This window comes from Danio aesculapii, chromosome 15 (assembly GCF_903798145.1).
Source record: "Danio aesculapii chromosome 15, fDanAes4.1, whole genome shotgun sequence".
NCBI classification, from domain to species: Eukaryota; Metazoa; Chordata; class Actinopteri; order Cypriniformes; family Danionidae; genus Danio; species Danio aesculapii.
The window spans coordinates 19,300,914-19,322,273 of record NC_079449.1 but is presented as its reverse complement, the minus strand read 5'-3'; the positions used below and the strand labels follow the sequence as shown (position 1 = coordinate 19,322,273).

Sequence of the window (21,360 nt, the reverse complement as noted above, 5' to 3'; positions counted from 1 at the left end):
GATTGTGATTGTATCTTCATATACAGTAGTCAACATTTGAAGGCAAGAATGGGTGTTGCTGGATAGTTTTTGGACAACTTTGAAACGTTTTGATCCACCTCAAATGTTGACTACTATGTTCCCAGACTTGACTGGTTAAATAGTTGATTCAAATCGTATTGCAATTAAAGGTCATTTACCAATTTAGCAGACATTATAACAATGTCAATATCATATATTAATGGTGTAAACTTGTGCATACTAATGTTTGATAATTAAATAGACTGTTTTGAATGTGATGGCTTACATGATGAAAAATGATTGAGAAGTAGTGAAGAGTTTGACAGGTTAAATGAGAATCGACTCCTTTTAGTGTTGATCAACAAGCCATATGCAATTAGTTTTTGTACAAACTACAGAAATTTGTACTTATTGTTTGTGCCAAAGAATTTGAAATTTGCTTAAATCAATAAGAAATGGCATTCTGAAGTGAACAATCATCTAATTTTAGATTGGGAATTAAACTTATTGTTTTGGAAAATAAACATTTCAATCAAGAATTGAGCCAAAGCAAGTGAGACAAACTGTAAAATGTGAAATCAAAATGAGAATTTAACTGCTTTTATTGATGACCAATAAACATGTAATCATAACAACTATGGAATCATCTCACCAAATAATTTATTTCAAGCACTGGACTGTGGTATTTTCAGGCGCTTTAAGATCAACAGCAACATATTAGAGCCGTAAATCACTGATATGCAACAGCAGTAAAATCGGGAAATCGTCCTCAATTTTTTGTGTAGCTTGTCACTGAGCTATGGCTCTGTGTTGAAAGCACTTCTCCATTTGAAAACCGTTACTGTTTTTGTACAGTTGAAGATTTACTGCTGCTTGCAGAACTGTCTTTTACTGACAAAACACTCATGAAAATCATCTTTGATTAATCGTGCAGCCATACTCGAATGTTCTTAAAACTGTTGTTCAGCATGATAGTACAGCTTTAGTCTTTGTGGTGTGTTCAAGTGCAACTTTTAACACGAATGCATGTAACATGATAAAAGTTGGCTCTTAATGCAGTGGAAAAACTTGCAATATGTTCTCATATTTTTTCTTTCTTTTGTGATGTGCTCTAAATATCTATGGCTTTAAACAGTTGGAAGACTTTACAAGCCTGGAAAATTCACATGATTAAAAAGAAAAACTGTGGCCAAATTTGACATGTTGCCCATTCAGTCAGATGTCACCTGTGCTTTCTTTCTGTGAGGTTTTCAGTGGCATAGGGAGAGTTAAAACTTTGGTAACCTTCATTTCATCCAGAACAATGTTCCCTCTGTGTCCGCATGCCTCGAATGCCTTTGTCAGGTGCAAGTTTTCCCGGCAAATGTTTCAGCGCCAACTGTATATTTAAGATTTGATCCAGAATTACTTTCTTCTCACCAGTTCACTGGATTTAATCACCAGGGGTTGTTGCAAACTGCTCCATTAGCCATTCTTGTTCTTTCGGTATTAGCATTCAGGAGGGCAGTGGGTTCATCTGGATGGAAAACGTGCCAAGCTCAGCATCCCTCTGTTTGGAGTGAGTGAAGCCATCTGAGCACAGTATGTTTATCCTGGTTTGTTGTTGGTTTTGTTCTGTCCCCTGTGTGTAGGAGGTGTTAAGTCCTTCATTTTGTCTCACTCTTTTGAGATGTTTTTTCGAAAACAATTTTAAACACAAAGGATTACACTACATACAAGGTTAGCAACTTTTTCATTTTGTAATTGATTAATATTTAATTTTCATTACGATTTGTGTTCTCAGTAAAGCTTTTTGAGATTTGATTATTCCACACCAAGTCTTTTTTATTTAGCAGATTTGTGTTTAGGTTTTTCAGATATAATTTTTTACATTTTTTGCCAGAATACCAGAAACATACCAGATTTTTCCTGACTGTCAAAACCAAGCCTTAAAAGGCTTCCTAGAGATCGCTTGACACAGGAGTAAATTCTGACCAAAGATGGTCTATTTGCAGGCAGTCAATTAGATGGCATAGGAGGAATGATTGCTTAAAGAGCACCACTGAGTGGTGTTATTTCTTTAGCTTCATTACTCTCTTGAATAAATAATAGGGTAGTTAATTAACCACATTTAATCTTTTAAAAAATGGAGCTGTACCACATCAGTACAATGATGCATGGGGTGAGGTTGGATGGCCTTTCATCTGTGATACTTGTGTTCATAATTACAGCTACATTGTTTCTGATAAGCTTGTGTAAACAATGTCAGAGAGAGAGATTGTTTTGTCAAATGTTTTATACAATCAGTTGCAGTTCCAAAACTGAAAGACACAAAATGTTGATCATAAATGAAAATCTTTTCACTAATTATTAGTATCGTATCAACTTAGGAATTTTGGTGTTGGTAAGATCTTTTTTCTTTTTAAGTCTCATATGTTGACTAGCGAAAATGATAATACAATTTAAAACAAATGTAAATATTAAAAAAATGACTCCCTCAAAAATGTTGAATGATATTGTAGGCAAATTTTTTTGCGCTACTATTCAATTCATGTTTATTTCTATAGCGTTTTTACAATGTAGATTGTTTTCAAGCAGCTTAACATAGTAGTTCTAGTAAATTGAAATTGAAACTGTGTCAGTCCAGTTTTCAGAGTTTAAGTTCGGTTTAGTTCAGTTCAGTGAGGTTTAATTTTCACTGCTGAAAGTCCAAACACTGAAGAGCAAATCCATCGATGCGCAGCTCCACAAATCCCGAACCATGCAAGCCCGTGGCAACCGTAGCAAGGAACATATTTCACCAATTGACAAAAGTGAAGAAAAAAAAACACTAGAGAAACCAGGCTCAGTTGGGTACGACAATTTTTTTCTCTGGCCAAACTTTCTGTGCAGAGCTGCAGTCTAGGTACCAGAGACTGAAGAACACTGGACGTCTATTGTGGAGAACTGCTGGTGTGGGTAGGTCACAGGCGGGTGATCAGCCTGGCCCAAAGGATCAATGCAAAGACTCGTCTGTCACTGGGGTCTTTCAGGAATCAGTCTCATGCTCTCCAATCCTCCATGACTGCTGCAGCATCAGCTCAGGATAAAGCCTGGTCCATGATTATGGAGACATTGACATCATTTCTTTACAGGTCTTGGATCTCATTAATGGTGCTGCATAGTCTCTAGAGGCCTTGGGAAGAGTATCCCCAGGTGTACTATGTTTGTGTGTATTATACAGGATGCTTAATAGGGAATCACTAAATAAGTTTGGGCACATCATAACAGAAATCACACTGAATTAGTAGGTTTAGTGTGGAATGTAAATCATGTGACACATTGCTATGCTGTGTTTTGATGCTTAGAATGGTATCTTAAAAGGCATGTGGATCATAATTAACCCGGAAATATATTAAAACATTCTAAGAGGGGAGAAGAACTGTGCATATGCTATTTGTAGAACGTAATTATGAATTGTAATATTGTCATTTTAAAAATGCCTTTTAAGCACATTTCTTGTTAGATATTGTTCCATAAGGAAAATATGTAGTGCATTGTGGGTCAGGTGTGATTTTGGCTATTGTCTACTATCTCACATCCACCCCCTCCCTCCCCAAATGGTACCACCTGCTGCTTTTAATTAGTGCCAGAGAGTAACTAAAATATCCTGAGTATACAGACACAACCAGCTCTCATCGGTGGCATTTTAAATCATAGACTGTCTCCAGTCAGGGAGGAACGAGCTGTCTGTAACGCTATATTGCTAACCTTATAATTACACTGATAGGCATTTAGCACTGTAAAGCATAGGTCTGTCTTTGAAAAAGTGCTTGCTGCATCTTGTCAACTTCTAAATAATGCCCAGTTTTAATTGTTCATTATTTAGAGAAGAAAGACAGTTTAGTGGTGCTGAATTTAACTTTCTGAAACTGGCTGTCAAATTATTATTTATTTATTTTTTTTGCATTTATTATGGCCAGGGTATAATTCTTTAAGTGAAAGTCACTCTGTCCATACAGTGAAGAAGACGTCAAGTGGAAAAATGACAATGTCTAACGGTCATGTTCAAGGCTACAATAGCGTATACAATAGAGGAAAGGGAATATTTTTAACTCAAATCTATTACAGCGTCTTCGATCAATCAGATCAAGGTCTTCCTTTAGATGCTCATGGCTCAGCGTTCTGCTGACTGGGTTTTTTTCCCCATTGAAGATGTCCTATCCTTGTCCTACGAGACATGACGAAAACTGTTTGCTTGATCTCTCCACCCAAGAGGATAGAGGACTCAGTAAGTGAAAATGAATAAGGAAACTCGTCGGCCATGTGGCTCAGTTCATACCCTCTCCAGTTCTTAAACCTTTTATCATGATTATGATGGCTGTCATGGTATGGCAGTCTATTAGTCATTTAATAGTAGGAAATGAAGGGCTTTGCTTATTTCTTTTTGATTGCCATGTGTCTCTTAACCAGACGTTAATTAATTTACGTTGCAGAGACTGATAAAAACACACCACTAATTCTATTGCCCTCCCACCCCACTTTTGAAATCCATTCCTGTTAACCCCTTATATAATGAACAAGGGGATTTTGACATGATGCTGGGTTCACTCAAGGCTCTCTGTTTTTTTTTTTTTTTTTTTTTTTTTGCTTGAGTTCAGTTTGTAAGCATGTAGTGGGTTCTTTGTAAGCATGTAGTTTCCGCGGGGCCGCAGGTTTTAAATCTCCCGGGTTTGCGTGTGCAACTACTTGTGTTTCGTAGTCGCGTCATCGCAAAACACCTAATGACTCGTTATCAAGATGACTCGTTTGAAGCACTATGAGTAGACTCTTTTATAGATGAATCAATAGTTTTAAACACTGTACACCTACAAATTTAAGCCTTAGCTGGATATTTCACTTCACTTAGAGTTGTGTTACACACTACATGGAAGGGCATTTTCAAAAACCCATAATATGGGCTCTTTAAACGGCAGGTATCCCAACTATACGCCTAAACCACCATAACCGGTTCTTTCCAACAGTGAGAAGCAGCAGCAGCTCTACTCCAAGTCCTCTTCTAACATTAGAGCATCGGCCCAGAGCTCAAAGTCACAAAACAGGGTCCCTCTGCTTTGATTACCAACTTAATGCAGTGCAGGATTTTTATGCCCTTAGTAATACTGGGAGCTGAGCTGTCAAAAGCTCTGTCTCTAAATGCACAGGTAAGCAGCTAGAAATTTTAAGTTTACTTCGAGAACCAAGAGAGAGAGAGACCCTGCCTAAAATGGGGATATAAGGGACTCTCCTTGAGCCAGGGTTGGGATAACGGCTTGCAGATAAGTGACCTGCAGATGTTGGTTGGGCTTTAGGCCCATCTTTTATCCTTATTTTGGGTCCATCAACCTGTGTGGACCATGCCTAAGCTGTTGACTATAGAAATAATGAACTACAGATCTTTATGCTTATTAGATACAAACACAATAAATAAATTAGACCATTCATTGAACTTGTATACCCCACACAACATAAAATTCACAATACAAAAAAAAAGTCAATATTCAGGAAAATAATGTAAACAAATGATAATAAAAACAACAACAACAACATAAATATTAAATATAAAATAATACAACAGACAGCCAAATTGACAACACTTCAATTTTTTCTTTAAATGCTCTACAAATACTGTAAAAAGCTACCCCATCTCTGATTGAAAGTATGGGTGGAGTCCTGGGGCCTCATGTACGAAGACTTGCGTTGAATTCATACTAAAACATTGCGTAAGCACAATGTAAAAAATTCTGATGTATGAAACACTGCGTACGTGGAATCCAACGCATATTCTCTTTGTACATCCGAATTAACGTGAAACTGAGCGCACGTGGATGAGCACAAAACCCCTCCCTGCCTCCTCCCCCGTATGAATATGCTAATGACTCTACTTTGGCAAAACCAAACGAAAAAGCAATGGCAAAAGCAAGCAAAAAGAGAAACTTTGAACAGAATGTGAATTGGAGGTGCTCCTATCAGAGGTAGACTGGAGAAAAACTGTGTTTGCAAGTTTGTCCTCCTGAATTAATAACAAAAGAAAAAAATAGAGTGGGAGAGTTTAGCTGACGCGGTTAACACAGTTGGGTCTGAACATCGCACTGTTGAATTAAAAAAGAAATGGTCTGATGTAAAGGTGTAAAATTTTGTAGCATCTATAGCAGCGTAAGTGGCTGGACATCTATCGTTCAACGTATAGCGCGTATAGCATCTATCGTTCAGCGTATAGCGCTGAACGATTCATATGGGAGTCGCTGGAATAATTAGGTAAAAATAAATGCAGATTATAAGACCATGAAAGTGTTTTTTGACCTTGCATGCATATTAGACTGTTGTTGGAGACCCTTACAACCAAAATATGACCCTATTTCATGTATAATAGGGGCTCTTTAAATATCTGGTCGATGTGTTCCAGGCATGTCCAACTGGGAAGAGACCCCAGAACAGAACAAACCCAGAATGCACTGGAGGCATTATATTTCTCAGCTGGCTTGAAAATGCCTTGGGATCCCCAAGGAAAACTGGTGGAAGTTGCAAAGGAAAAGAATAGATGGGGGAATTACTTAGCCTGGAGTCATCGCGACCTGATCTCAGATTAGAAGAGGAGAGTGATGTTGATGGTGATTATTGGAGTAGTCCATAAACTAAATAAATGGTTGGATAAGCAACTAAACATTCTAAACATGCTGTTTCATTCGACCAATTGGAATAAAAAATTCCAAAGAGCTAAAAGAGACAAAAGTCCTTGTATTGTGCGAAGCCGATCAATAAAATGTGCATTCTATATTAAAAAAATCTTGTGAGAAGTGAAGTTTGATTCAAAGCAATGGTTTACGGTCCTCACAAACAATGTTGGGTCTGGCCATGAGACATTATGATGTACAGAGAGGTCCATAGTTTCCTTGACAATATGAAGAATTATGGTCTCCTCTCTCTCTCTCTCTCTCTCTCTCTCTCTCTCTCTCTCTCTCTCTCTCTCTCTCTCTCTCTCTCTCTCTCTCTCTCTCTCTCTCCTCCATACAATTTGATTGTGGTCACATTTTTTTTGCTCTCTGACAGTATAGATTGCAGTCCTCATGCATTCTCCTTAGACTCATTTCATATCTTGACATGAGGAAATGACAAAAAAATGACATGGTGGTTTATGTTTTATTTATGTTACTATAAGATTGGCCCGAGCTTCAAAGGCAGCATACTTTGCTGTCACATAAAAAAAAATTCTATTACAATATTTATGTCATGAGCTGCCTTAAAAATGTTCAAAAACACTGCATAAATACACAGTGGTAATGTTGTGCGGTGTCTGCATTCTGGGCCCTCTGAATTAACAGTTGTCCACATCAGCATTTTGCCATTCTCATTAGCATTCCGAGCAAGCACTACTCTGTGAAGTTGGCACATCTTTCTTCACGTCAGAATCCTTGGATGAAACGGATCAATGTATGAAATCAATCAGTGGTGGACCTTTTCATCAATTTCTGTCACCAAGAAAAAGCCTAATTGGATTTCAGCTGTTTTTTCCATGTATAATAAAGCATATAAGTATATTTTTTTAAGAAGTACACATAACTGTGAGCAGTAGCTACTTATAATTATATATACCTTACTAAAGGACTACATTAACAACTTAACCAATGTTGAACCCACATATTTTTGCTTATTTATTCCTTAAAACCTTTTAAAAATACCCTGCATATGTATTTGATCTTCAGTATGTCTCTGTCACTTAAAAAAACAAAAAAAAAACAAAGCTCTGTCTTTGAGACTAAACTTTACTGGATGCATTTTATATACTAGTCTTTGAGAAATAAGATTGTTATAATACTTGAGGCTGAATAAAACATTTTGATGTGTTAAAGTAGCATGCATCATGCTACCAAGACAATCTTCCAGTGATATTTCATTGAGCAACTAGGGCTAATGCATATTTTTTCGATTTGTCCAACTCCACCACTCTAAATATTATTTCACAATCGGCTCCACTGTCTTGCACCACTCAGACCATGTCTGTGTTTATTTAGGTGTGCTGTGGAAGAGGTCAAGTCTAAACTGTTTGTGGTCTTTGTAAATTCCAGCCTGAGGAGTTTTAAAAAGGCACTGTCAGTGTCTAATCTGTGGTCACATTTACTCCTTAGCAAGGAAGTGTTTTAACTCTCTTTGTTCAAGGTATTTGGCAGTTTTAAGTAAGCAGATGGTGACTGGAATATCTTTTAGTTGTTAGATAGAGAGAAAGTAGGGGGGTGCTGACACAGCATTGGAAAGCTTCCATTTAGAAGGGAGTCAGACATAAACAACCTGTTAACATGAGTCAGGTCATGGCAGCTTGTATCGTCTTCACTTATAAATATGTGAAACAATGCTATAGCGTACAAGCAAGATAAGTAAAATAGTGAAATGGAACATTTGGATTGTAACCATGATTTTATATAGAATAATGTAGTAATAATTACAGTAATAATGTGCTTTTCATAACCCAGAATACTGTACAACATTCACCAATTAAAAAACAAGCACAAACAAATGCATCTTAATCAATTTTTTAAGTGATCTGTGGTATGTTTTGGATATTAACATGTTACGGTATGACACAGCAAAGTGTAAATACTTAATACTTAATACATAAGTTGTGAGAGACAACCAAAACAGTCTCATATTAGGTCAGTAGACAGAAATTAGGTGGTCTAATGTCTGCACATTCTACAGAATGAGCGGTAGTGGCTGAAATTGGATGAGCATCAGACCTCATGTACACCTGCATTCAGTGTCTCACTTGTAATCGGATTGACAGAAAACACACCACACGCTGCACCTTAGGCTCCTTAGATGCCAGCGTATCTGTTAAAAACTGTTTTCAAACTGAATCATCATGCCAATATATATTGTGTTATGTAGTAATAACAATGATACATATGGTGTAATAATCCTTTTTAACCCTGTTATTCTGGACATCTGAACTGGAATAGATCACGCTCTTTGAAGAATAAGACGAACTAAAGAAAGCAATTTGTCTCATCTTGTGGTAAAATGCAACACCTTTGTCCTGTGAATCGATTAGCTTGGACATCTTACCACAGAATAAAAATGAAATGTCTGCGACTTTTCCCCAAGGCAAAGAGGTGATTGTTATCATTTTCTGCAATTGTCTCTTCACTTGTCGAGGACCAAATGCAGTCATTTGTTGCGCAGCTGCTTGAGGAGGTCTGAATTGCCTGCGGTTACATTGCGCCAAGGTCAATTTGGTGAGACATTTTATTGACATCTTAAATAATGAACCAGGCTGTAAACGTTTAACTAACTTGTCTTAGTACAAGTAATTTGCCCCAAATATGTGGTAAACAATTGGGGAACTTGTGTGGCCCAAATACAGTAATCCAGACAATTGGGAATTTTGTATCAGGTGGAAAAAATAGATTCATTAAGGATTGTCACACTGAAAAAAATAAATAAATGATTAACTTCTGTGATCTTCTGTTACTACTAATCACCATACTACTGATGAACACAACAGACCTTGTCTGTAAAACGTCTTTAAGTTGGTTTTAATGTCTACATTTTTTGAGACTGTCAGTGATGTGCATACAGTGGTCGTTTTTGCAATAGGAGGTTCATTTTTAACTCAACCTTTCCTTCTTTTCTACTCTGAGATTCAAACTGCTGAACTGTTTCCCTTAATGGAGGCTGTTTTCACTGTTTTTCTGGCAAAAGGAAATGAAGCAGCAAAAAAAGAAAAGCAATATTGTTCTTAAACTCTCGCCCATGTCATATCCCTAAAATATAGCGCAAGAGTCAACTAGTGCTAAACAGCAATTATTGCCTAATGTGTGAGTTTCTCTCCAATCTTAGGTTCTTGATTTGCATGTGTTTTTATGCTTTGCCGAAGTAAACATTTGGCTTTCTGTGATTTATTGAACATTGCAATTGTGTGTTTTGTTGATTTTAACTTGTCATCATAGGAGAACTATTTAACTGGCTCAAATGTATGGTGAATTTTGTTGAAATTGCACAAAGTCTTAAAATAACAGGGTGTCTTAAGGGGGTCTTAAGAAGTATTGATAGTTGATAAATTAATGTAAAGAAATTTAAGGCCCTTAAGTATTAAAAAAAGGCTTAAATGCTATTTTGCAACAGGGCTCGAAATTGCAACTGTTTTGGTTGCATATGCACCTGAAATTTTATCTGTGCGACCTCAAAATACATTTGGGAGCATTTGTGCGAGTGCATAATTTTTGTTGTGCGACCAGTTTTAACAGCAAAATGTTCACCACATGTGCGGAATTAGGAGACATTCACGCATTAAGCATCTTTGCACCTAAAAACACCAAACGCAGCGATCAGGAATGGTTTCAAACATGACAACTTGTTGCAGTTAACAAAGCCCGCAATGCCTGCCCCACCTTCAAGCTCTTCTTATTGACCCACTGTGCTAGAACAGAACACGAATAGATTGGTTAATGTCAGCTGTCAGTCACTCAGTTCGGATGACAGGGAGCTACAGCCGGGAAAATGTAACGGTCTGAATGGTCTGGATACGAGAGAATGAAAACACGATGGACCGATTGAGTTTTAGAAACCACCTAAAGTTACAAATAATGGCACATCTGATTAGTGATCATGTAATGAATGTCAATCTAGCATTTACACTTTTCGAAGAGTGGATAAAAGACAACCAGTTGTTAAAGTCCGCTATGAAAATGACTAAAGTATTTACTGTAAAGCCGGTAAGACGAGGTTTTCAGGTAACAGCCACTGAATCTACACATTTTTAGCCCGAGACGTTCTAACGTTAATTAATTAGAATTATTGTACACCACCCGTGAGAACAGCACAGTTATTGTTAATTCAGTTCATCTCTTTCACGTCCAGCAGTGTGTGCAGGGCCGGTGAGGTCATGCAGATTTTTGTTTATTTGTTAGTTGTGATTAGAGTGTTAATATATAATAGAATCTGTTAATATAAAACGTGTAGTAACTGTGCTCATAATTTTTGGTGGGTGTGACTAAATTTTGTCTGGTGCACCTAAATTTTTGAGGTTAGGAGCACCGGTGCTACCAAGAAAAAAGGTTAATTTTGAGCCCTGTTGCAAGGTATTAAATTTGATATCATTTTTGGTGATGCAGTGTATGGTTGTATACCAAAGTTTGCCTGAATTAAATCTGCGAATATCAGTATGCTGTGTAGTTTATGAAATCAATGAAATCTTACTATTTGACATCATGCTGCTTTTTTTACTGCTGTAACCAAGGCAACACCATAAATCTGCAGTTCTATAGGCGCCAACCTGCTGAATCAGCTAGATTTAATAGATTTTTATCCAGTATATGAATAATGTTTTAGTTTTGGATTAGTTTCTTGCATTAATATTTAGTAAATATATTGCAAGTTAAAATCTTGCCAGTGTTTCCGGTTCAAAAGTGGTTATAATGTATGGATGGAGTCTTAAAAAGTATCTTAAAAGGTATTGAATTTCACTCTCAGATTCCTGTATATACTCTGAATAGGACAAATCTAAACCAATCAGCTATCCCCATAACATTTGTATGATATTTTTTCAGGAAAACAAAAAAAAGTTCTGACTATTTTGTAGACATGAAGAATATGGGATTTGTTGATTTTTTTTTTCTTTAATCTTAAGATTTAATTGAAAAAAAAAATACAAAGAAAACATTTCCAATGTTTTTTGTAAGCAAATAAGTAGTATTTGGTAAATATAAACAAATTATGATTTTGATAGCTGCAACACTCCAAAATGTTGCATGTGTGTTAATGTTTAATCATCTGGAAAATTAGTGTATTAACTAATAAGCATTTACACATTTTTTTGCTCAATCTGACATAATTCAGAACTTTTAGATGCTCAAAAGTGGTCATTATGTTTCTAATTTTCCTTATGGCCAATATCAGACAGATCTGGACTGCAGACAGGCTAGTCAAGCACTTTTACTCTCTGTTTACCAAACAATGCTGTTGTGGCAAAGAACGAGACTTGATCTTATGTAAACATCATCATGATGGCAGAACTTGTTTCTGTATGCTTCCAATATATGCCTCTATGTCAGTTGTACCTTTGCACACGTTCCAGTCACTCATATCATTTGATTTGCTGCATCCTGGGAGCATGACAGCTGTTTACATTTTACTTATTTTTTAAGTACCTAAAAAAAAGTCAAATGACTTTTGTCACAAAATGAAAAGCCATGATCCAGCTTTACTTGAAAAGACTGAGATGCTCATTTTATACACAAACATGAAACCCTCACGTATGGCCAGCCACCTGCTTACTGTTGAATTCAAATTTTCCTTAACCTTTTTTGCTATTATTTAGCCTCTGTCCCAACCTTTTTGGAGTATGTTTCGGCCATCAAAATTTGTTTAAATTTACAAAATACGTTTAAGTTTGTCAGTGAAACATTGGAAATCTTTTCTTTGTACATTTGACAATTAAATACAAGTTATGAGTTTTATCAAATTACAGATTCTTGGTTTGACTGCATATTACAAAACATCACATATTACAAAACCTTTTTGGAATTAGAGTCGTAATAGACTTGTTGTAGAGTAAATGCTGATTTATACTCTATGCATTCACTAGTTCGCTTGAGTGCGTGCGGTGATTGTGATGTCATCGCAGTGTTTGCGGAGGTTCACTTTGGGTGTGCGCTACTTTTATTTCGGCTGTCAGAGCGCACAATTTTTTTGGAGACTCCAGCGAACAGTTTGCATGGCGCAGCATTTAATTTGAGTTGAATATGAATCACTTTGAAGAGATTTTGTCTGAAACGGGTACAACTGTACAGACATCTTTATGATCTGTCCATGCGTGATCATAGATTATAGGGATAATCAGATGACCGATAATTCTTGCCTAGAAATTGCAACAGCCGTGGGAAAAGAAGAAAGTTATTGTTAGAAAGTTTAGAAAACTTGAGGGAAAAGTTTGCTAAAACCAAAAAGAGAAGCCATGGCAAAAGTGGAGACCCAGGTGGTTTTAATACACAATTATAGATTATGTTTTTCCACCATTCAAATGTTTTACACTGATGTATATATTACAATTTGAGTTAAAAAAATTTTATAGTTACAATACTAAAATGAAATGACAGATTATTCTTTGACTGGAAAGGAATATTTGAACCTATCGGTTTAAAATATACTGATTCCCTATTTATCTATGCTTTATTGGTGATAATGGTCAGGAATGTTGGAACTAGCGGGCTGAAAAAAAATCTATAAAAAAAGTCATTATTTTTTAGTAAGTGTACTTTTTCGGCTTTTATTCTTGCCATAATAAAAATATATTTGCAAAGCAACCTATGTTCTGTTGTCGTTGATATTTTAATAAACTTTTTAATAGGTAGAACTGACCGAGATATGAACAAAAGCAAATGATGCAACAAAGTTAGATTTTTAAAAAAAACCTTGAATGGTTATAAAAATCTTTATAATCATCACAATAAATTATACAAAAAATAAAAATGATTAGTTTTAAAAATATTGAACAATATTAATGATATGACGTAGTTCTGGAAACTTCCTACTTCTGTTTATCCGTCTGACTTTACGGTGGGTTTTATTTCCCCCTGTCGTTTTTAAGAATATCACAATGGCAAATGCGTCAAGTATAAAAGCCTCATCCCCTTCGTGAGGTGCTCACACACTTGGAGTAAAGTATAAACCAAAATGACTCTAACAATTTCTAATGCCTTATTTACAATGCCCTATATTAAGATTTTAATGTATTTTAATATCATTTGAAAACAAGGTTTAAAAGGGAGTCTTTGGTTCTTCCCAAAGTGTTTAGTTATTGTTTGCCTTCTCTCTTTCACCTGATAATTAAAAGAATTGCTGACCTGGCAGAAAGGTGATATATTTAATGAGAAGGCAGAGTTTTGTGTCTTCACTGGGGTCTTGTGTAACAGCATGTTTCCCTTTCAGAGGGTTATTTCGAAACAAAAACATGCCGATGCCTGCATTTCATCACCATTTCATATCAGCAGTAACTAACCTAGATAATTTTTTAACCTCTTTTGTTTATTTGAGACATTTTTGGGTATAAAATAATGAATAAATGCATAATAGTTAACTTTTCATTTTAAATGGTTAATTCTAAATGTGTCATGGCACGCAAATGTTAAAAATGATGTAAAAAGCCTTTCAATCATGTCTGGCAGATCAAATTAACCCTATAATTATTCCACAAGCACTATAGATGCCCATTCTCCTCCTCACAGATCTGCCACACACCCAGCATTAAATGCAGACAATGTTTAATTATTCAGCACTTCTCCAAAATGGATTCTCTGCATGAGAGTGCAACAATAATTGCTTTCTTTATAATTAAACACTGACAGCTAATTTACAGTAATGAAGACGAGCATTTGAAGTTCATTTTGGTTCTGCAATAACAAGTCATTTATGTCAATTAACACACCCTTGAAAAGCATATTTCAACTTACCTTGTAAAAGCTAAGAATTAATTGTTTCTTTGGTGCACCGCGATGCAGACGCGGACAATTCAGTATTGGTTCAGTAATAATCATAACCTGTTATTATGTACTGACGTCATTTACCTCATATGCGCTCTGTCGTGAGGGAGGCGAGTAGCCTCTCAGCTGTATGCATTCCCGTGGCTGTACCTGTGCATTCTCGCGGGACCTGACCAGATTTCATGTGGCACGGGTATAAATTTCCGAATAAAAGCGCGGGAGCGGTCGGTAACTCTGGTGTAATTTTAACAGGAGTGGGCGGTCTCACAATATCGCTCCCGAGCAAGCAAGCGTGTGCGTGTGCGCATGCGTGCGTGCGTGCGTGCGTGCGTGCGTGTGTTTGTTTGGTGCTGTCTATGTTTGTGTATGTGTGCGAATAAGAGACAGTGTGGTGCTGTGTGTCAATGTGTGTGTGTGTCTATATAGACAGCTTGTTATAGCCACCCCCCAAAATATATCACTGTGTATGGAAAGCATCGTCGATGCACCGTATTATTGAATTGAACCGAATCGATGGCATGATAATCGTAACTGAACCGTGAGACAAGTATAGGTTCACACCTCTAGCTTTTAAAGTTTATAGTTGTCATCTCATTGTTTGAATTCTACAGGATTTCCAGGAGACTTGAGTATATTGCATTCTTTAATTGGTCTTCTTAGAAGCAAAACAACACTAAGCCCCATAATGAATAAAGAAGCACTTATCAGGATCAACTAAACATGATTTTTAAAAGTGTGTGAAGGTCATTCTTAAACGATGTAAGGAGGGTTTACTCCGAAGAAACTTTTTCATAGTTCCTAGTAGGTTTGCACAGTTTACCGGTACTATAGTAGTATCGTGATACTATGGCTCCAAAATACAAGCGGTGCCACTGTAGTTTGTAAACAGTAGTATCGTTATTAACGGTCTATCTACAATAGATTATGCTGCATGTGAAAAAGTCACTAAAATCCTCACACGTTTGTGTAACAGACCTTTTTTTGTAGTCTATGGACCCCTTTAAGGTTGTAAAACTGTATAGAATTTGTGCCTTTTATGGTAGCCATAATTCAACAACCCTAGTTCCTAGAACTATTTGCAGAAGCACCTTCAACGCATGTTGAAACTGCAGGAACAATAAACAAGTTTTGAGTGCAATTTGGGAGAACTAAATTAGCTCTTACTTTAATGTAAAACTACAGTGATATAAGAACGTCAAAGACATACACATTAAGTTACTGCCAGCCTCAATGATATGTTGCACTACAAGTTGTCATTCTGTAGGTGATTTAATCCCTTTTTACTGTTTCAATCAGAAAACTTAATGTATATTTCATGTATAATAATAATGTCAACTGCTTCCATCATTGCATCCTTCATTTTTTTATTGGCTGCTTTTGTTGAATATAGCTCTTGATGGCACCGTCGGCTAGCTTATGTCATAGCTTAGTTCTAGTGTTTGTGCAAATGCAACCAGAAAAATAGGCGAGGAAACTAACTGTCAGGTAACATGGAATAGTGGCTATAGTTCCAATGACTGAGCTCCTGGCCACTTGAATCTTTCAAGCCCTACCTGCAGTCTGGCTATACATTACAAGGCTTCAAGACCACTGTAACTTTTGAATGTTGATCACTGTTGAAATGAGAAGGTGTAACCTTGATAATACATGTTGTTTAGTTAAATACTGAGTGTCCAGTTGTGTTCATTCTTATGCTGGTGGAGGGTTCATGCACATTAGCATGAGGACTTAAGGGTGATATAACTAACTCCCGTTGCTCTGTTGGGCTGCCTAATTACCGGATATGCCTCCCAGCAGTGCAGTGCACATGAAAGACTGCTGATCTCTATTCTCTCCCTGGTGTCCCTGATTACCATTTGGGTGCACTCGCCAATGATGCATTTAACAGATAAGCAGAGGAGGTACTCTGAGATATGATGCATCACGCAGTGGTGGAAAGAGTGCTAAAATATCATACTCAAGTAAAAGTGCCATTATGTTCGTATGTAATTCGTACGTTCATATTTTTGTTCCTTCCTTCATTAGGTCCTTTCTTTCTTTCTTTCTTTCTTTCTTTCTTTCTTTCTTTCATTCGCTAATTCGTTCGTTTGTTCATATTTTTGTTCGTTCCTTCCTTCCTTAGTTTGTTCAGTCCTTACTTCATTCTTCCCTACCTCCTTTCATTTGTTTGTTCGTTCGTTTGTTCATATTTTTGTTCCTTCCTTTATTAGGTCTTTTGTTCATTCATTCATTCGTTCATTCCTTCTATCCTTGAATCCTTCCTTCATTCATTTGGTCCATCCTTCATTCCTCCCTTCATTATTTCGCTCATTCATCTGTTCGTACGTTCATATTTTTGTTCCTTTGTTCATTCATTCCTTGTTCCTTTCTTTCATTCGTTTGTTTGTTCCTTGAACCCTTCCTTAATTAATTTGGTCCTTCCTTCATTCCTCCCTTTATTTGTTCACTAATTCATTAGTTTGTTTGTTCATATTTTTGTTTGTTTGTTTGTTTGTTCGTTTGTTCCTTCCTTCCTTCCTTCCTTGAATCCTTCCTTCATTCAGTTGGTCCTTACTTCATTCTTCCCTTTATTTGTTCACTAATTCATTAGTTAGTTTGTTCATATTTTTGTTTGTTTGTTTGTTTGTTTGTTTGTTTGTTCGTTCGTTCGTTCGTTCGTTCGTTCGTTCGTTCGTTCGTTCGTTCGTTCGTTCGTTCGTTCGTTCGTTCGTTCGTTCGTTCGTTCGTTCCTTCGTTCCTTCGTTCCTTCGTTCCTTCCTTCCTTCCTTCCTTCCTTCCTTCCTTCCTTCCTTCCTTCCTTCCTTCCTTCCTTCCTTCCTTCCTTCCTTGAATCCTTCATTCAGTTGGTCCTTACTTCATTCTTCCCTACCTCCTTTCATTTGTTCGCTCATTCATTTGTTTGTTTGTTCATTCGTTCAAATTTTTGTTCCTTCCTTTAATTAGGTCTTTTGTTCATTCATTCATTCCTTTCATTCATTCATTCATTCGTTCCTTCCTTCCTTCCTTCCTACATTCCTTTGGTCCTTCCTTCATTCCTCCCTTCATTATTTCACTCATTCATCCATTCGTACATTCATATTTTTGTTCCTTCCTTTATTAGGTCCTTTGTTCGATCGTTCTTCCTTTTTTTCTTTTCTTTTCTTCATTCCTTCTTTCATTCATTTGGTCCTTCATTTGTTCACTAATTCTTAAATTCGTTTGTTCATATTTTTGTTCGTTCATCCCTTCTTTCCTTAGAATGTTCAGTCCTTCCCTGAATCCTTCCTTCATCCATTTGGTCCTTACTTCCTTCATTAGTTCGGCCCCTGCTTCATTCGGTCAATCCTTCCATTCCTTGTTTGGCCCTTCCTTCCATTCTTCATTAGTTCCATTTTGTGGCTGTTTAGTGATTTCAGTCACCATACAGTTAAAATCCTTCATTTTCTCATCCGTGACATGCAGTCTATAAAAAGTCTTTGGGTCATTGCGTGTAAAGATTTTGCACATCTTCTTGGACATTTTTAAAGTTCAAAAATATTTGCTGCATTTATAAAGCGCCCATGTCTTGATGTTGTTCAGTATGATGCGATTTACCTTCTGTGTACAATTTGATTGGACAGGAATCGCAGGACTGTTTTTTTTTTCTACTTTACCCAATCACCATAGACAAGAAAGAAAGAAAGAAAGAAAGAAAGAAAGTAGTGACTGCAGGTTGAAGGAAAATAGTAGAGTAAAAATGAACTCAAGGGAAAGTAAAAGTCCATATTTTTAAAACAACTTCAAAAATTACAATTCCCGTGAGAAACTACTCAATTACAGTAATTGGAGTATTACAGTATTTGGATACACTAGCATCACGCTAGTATGATTGAATATAGCGACCCTATGTGAGTCTGGTAATTAATTCTGACTATTTATTTTGTATTTTTCTAAACACTGCTTCATTCATTTATGTATAGATCAACCTGCTATATTTAACTTTTGGGAAAAAAAATAATATTTTAGTGGAAATCATATTTTTTTCAGGAATTCTTGAATAAAAAATCCAAAAGAACTGAAATAGCATTGAAAAGTATTAATATCTTTCAAAAACTGTTCTGACCCTAAACTTTAGAAGCATGCTGTAAACATATTTCCTAAGTATTAAACCTTTTTTGCAGGTTTGTAGCTGAGATCCCACAATGGACACTGTAGAAAGCACATCTCTGTCAGCTTTTCCACAGTGCTTGGATTTGTGCAAATGAAAGCTGTCTCATTAGATGACAGTGTTTTGGCTGAAGCCAGGGCCGCCCTGTTTTTCCTGATAAGGGTTCCAGAGGCTTAGTCCCTCTCATAAAGAGACTGATAAGCAGTGGAAAATCTCTGAGCTGAGGCTGCAAGAATGTGAATTTATTCTTCAGAGTTATTCAGCAGTGATTACCACAGGGACAGTGGCAATCTGGTGCCTGACACACATGAACACGAGAGGTTGAGGGTCCACTACTGTTCTGCTGGCAGTTTTCATGTGTTGTTAGGATCCACAGGCAGAAATGAGTCTAAATTGTTCTCCTATAATCGCATGAATATAATACAAATATTGTGAAATATTATTGCAGTATAAAATACCTTTTATAATTCAACATACTTTAAAATGCCGTTTATTTTGGTGATGTAATGCTGAAAAAAAATCACTCTATTCTTCAAAGTTACATGATTCTTCCAAAATCTTTTATGGCCTGTTTCCACTGAGAGGTACAGTACTGTACAGTATGGGTCACCTTTATCAGGCTTGCGTTTCCACTGCCAAAAGGGTACCCTTTTGGTGGGCATGGTGTATGAAAAAAGTTTCAGATGACGTCATTTTTACTCAAGGAAATGTCACAGTAAAGCCGTACTGGCCGTTCTCATATCATATGAGAAGCACTTCTCACAAAACAGATGCGTACTTGCGTATAAATGTTCATTACTAACTTTTCTATGAACATAATTTGATTAGAACAGCAGATAAATGATGTGCGAAATGGCCTACTGTAACATCTGCAATGATATAAAATAAATAAATGATATGTAACGAATTGCAGAAAAACCACACATAGGTTCAAAAACAACACAAAATATAGCCCACAGTCAGTGCAAAGCTATCATATGTATCTTTAATCTTCATCAGCATGTGTAACCTCTTGTTAGAAAGTAATTCCGTCATTCTGAGTTCATAATAGTCCAAAAGGCGACGATGATAATTAAACATGGCAGTTTGTTCATGTTTTATGTTGCAGAAAGCATAATTTGCTGCTCTATTTTTTTCTGGCTTCTCCTTTGTTTTATCATGCTTCACTTTGCATTTGTCCCTTTCTGAAAGGAACGGATGTCAGAAGTGCTTCAATGATCACGCGCACGTTATTAATATGAGCTCAAGAAGTTCATTATTTCAAATATAGACGCGCGTCCAGCTTTCTAGAGGAAGTGAAAACGCTCACACTTTTAGACGGGCTTGTAAAACAACAACAGGACACCCAGATTTTGTTATTATTGGCTTTGTGGCCTATCAGACGACAACAAGGTTTGTTTGAGCTCGGGTTGACCATGGCTTGTTATTATATTTATATAGTATTACAATGTAATGTCTCGGCTGTGTTTTTGAAAAAAGGTGGTTCCTTTGTTTTTATAAAAACCATAAAAGCATACTGAACTGTACCGTGCCATACCACTCAGTGGAAATGGGCCATAAGTAAACAAGAAAGTTAAGAAACATTTTCTTTTTAATATCAGTGTTGAAAATCATACAGATGAATATATTTATTTATTTAAATTTATATATATTTTTGTAAGACCATTCAATATTGTTAATCGTGAAAAGTTTTAGAATGTTGTCTTGTATATTATTATTTATATTATTATTATTATTATTATTATTATTATTATTGTTTATTTTATCTTGTGTATATTTATTGCTGTTGATGACTTTTAATAGTTAGAATATATTTTTATAATTATAGAAATTTATATATTTATTTATAAAACGTGGTAAAGTTGATCTGTCTTTTTTACCATGACATAGCTAGAGAAGCTGATATGGCAATAAACTCAAAACTCTGTCTCTTGTAAGACCATTCAGAATTTTCAGTTCTAAAATTTTAAAGAACAGCATTTGTTTGAATATTTTTTCCTTTTTTGCAAAAAAATGACTTTCTTGTTACTTTTAATCAATTTAATGCATCATTGTTGATGAAACAAAATGTAATAAAAAAAATTGAAAGACACAGGTTAAGCATAAAAATATTATCTAGAACCAATAGTAATTATGGATCTACAAAATCTAAAAACAGCCAGAGCTGTGGCAATGTTAGAAATGGACTCTCAGCTCTTTACTCCACCCCTCATATGATTTATGGACATGTCAGCCAATTGAAGCGTCACATGGTGCCAATGCTAATCTACTGTTTGTTTTATGCAGTGCTCTGTGTGTCTTTTTTTTTTTTTTACAGGGTCCTTGGCGGTCATTGGGATGATAGTGAAGCGGGTTGGAGTCTGGATTGAAGGAGCATGGTGAAGCACCAACCATTACAGGTCTATGAGAGACAGCTGTGTTTATCATGTCTAACCGGGATCTACGGCTGCCGCTGGAAACGTTACCAGAGGTCACATGATGACACCACCAAGGTGAGTTTCCCTGTCGACAAACCATCTGGCTGTGATCTGAAGGGTTTATTAGAGCTTAAATCCCACAGCTAATATTTTACATGTGACTTTTTTTTTTTTTCATTGCAGTCTTTTTTTTTTCCAAGAAAGATTTCCTCACATTCTTGTTCACTAGTTTCAGATTCAAACCTTATGTACACTGGCTGAATGTCTGATGCATGTGGCACAAAATTGGCAACACTTAAGTCATCATCTCATTGAAAAATGCTAAATCCTGCAGAATTCATCGAAA

General features: G+C 36.3%; 1 protein-coding gene across 3 annotated transcripts in view; it reads left to right on the top strand.

Moving 5' to 3' along the window:
• The window catches only part of gdpd5b (glycerophosphodiester phosphodiesterase domain containing 5b), a 96,798-nt gene that overhangs the window by 10,512 nt on the left and 64,926 nt on the right, over positions 1 to 21,360 (top strand). For all 3 annotated transcript variants that reach the window (XR_008838972.1, XM_056474513.1, XM_056474512.1), the window contains exon 2: positions 20,915 to 21,089. Coding sequence is in view for 2 of the 3 variants with exons in the window: in XM_056474513.1 (XP_056330488.1) it covers positions 20,973 to 21,089 (117 nt within the window). In the remaining variant the exon portion in view is untranslated. The remainder of the gene's footprint in view (positions 1 to 20,914; positions 21,090 to 21,360) is intronic.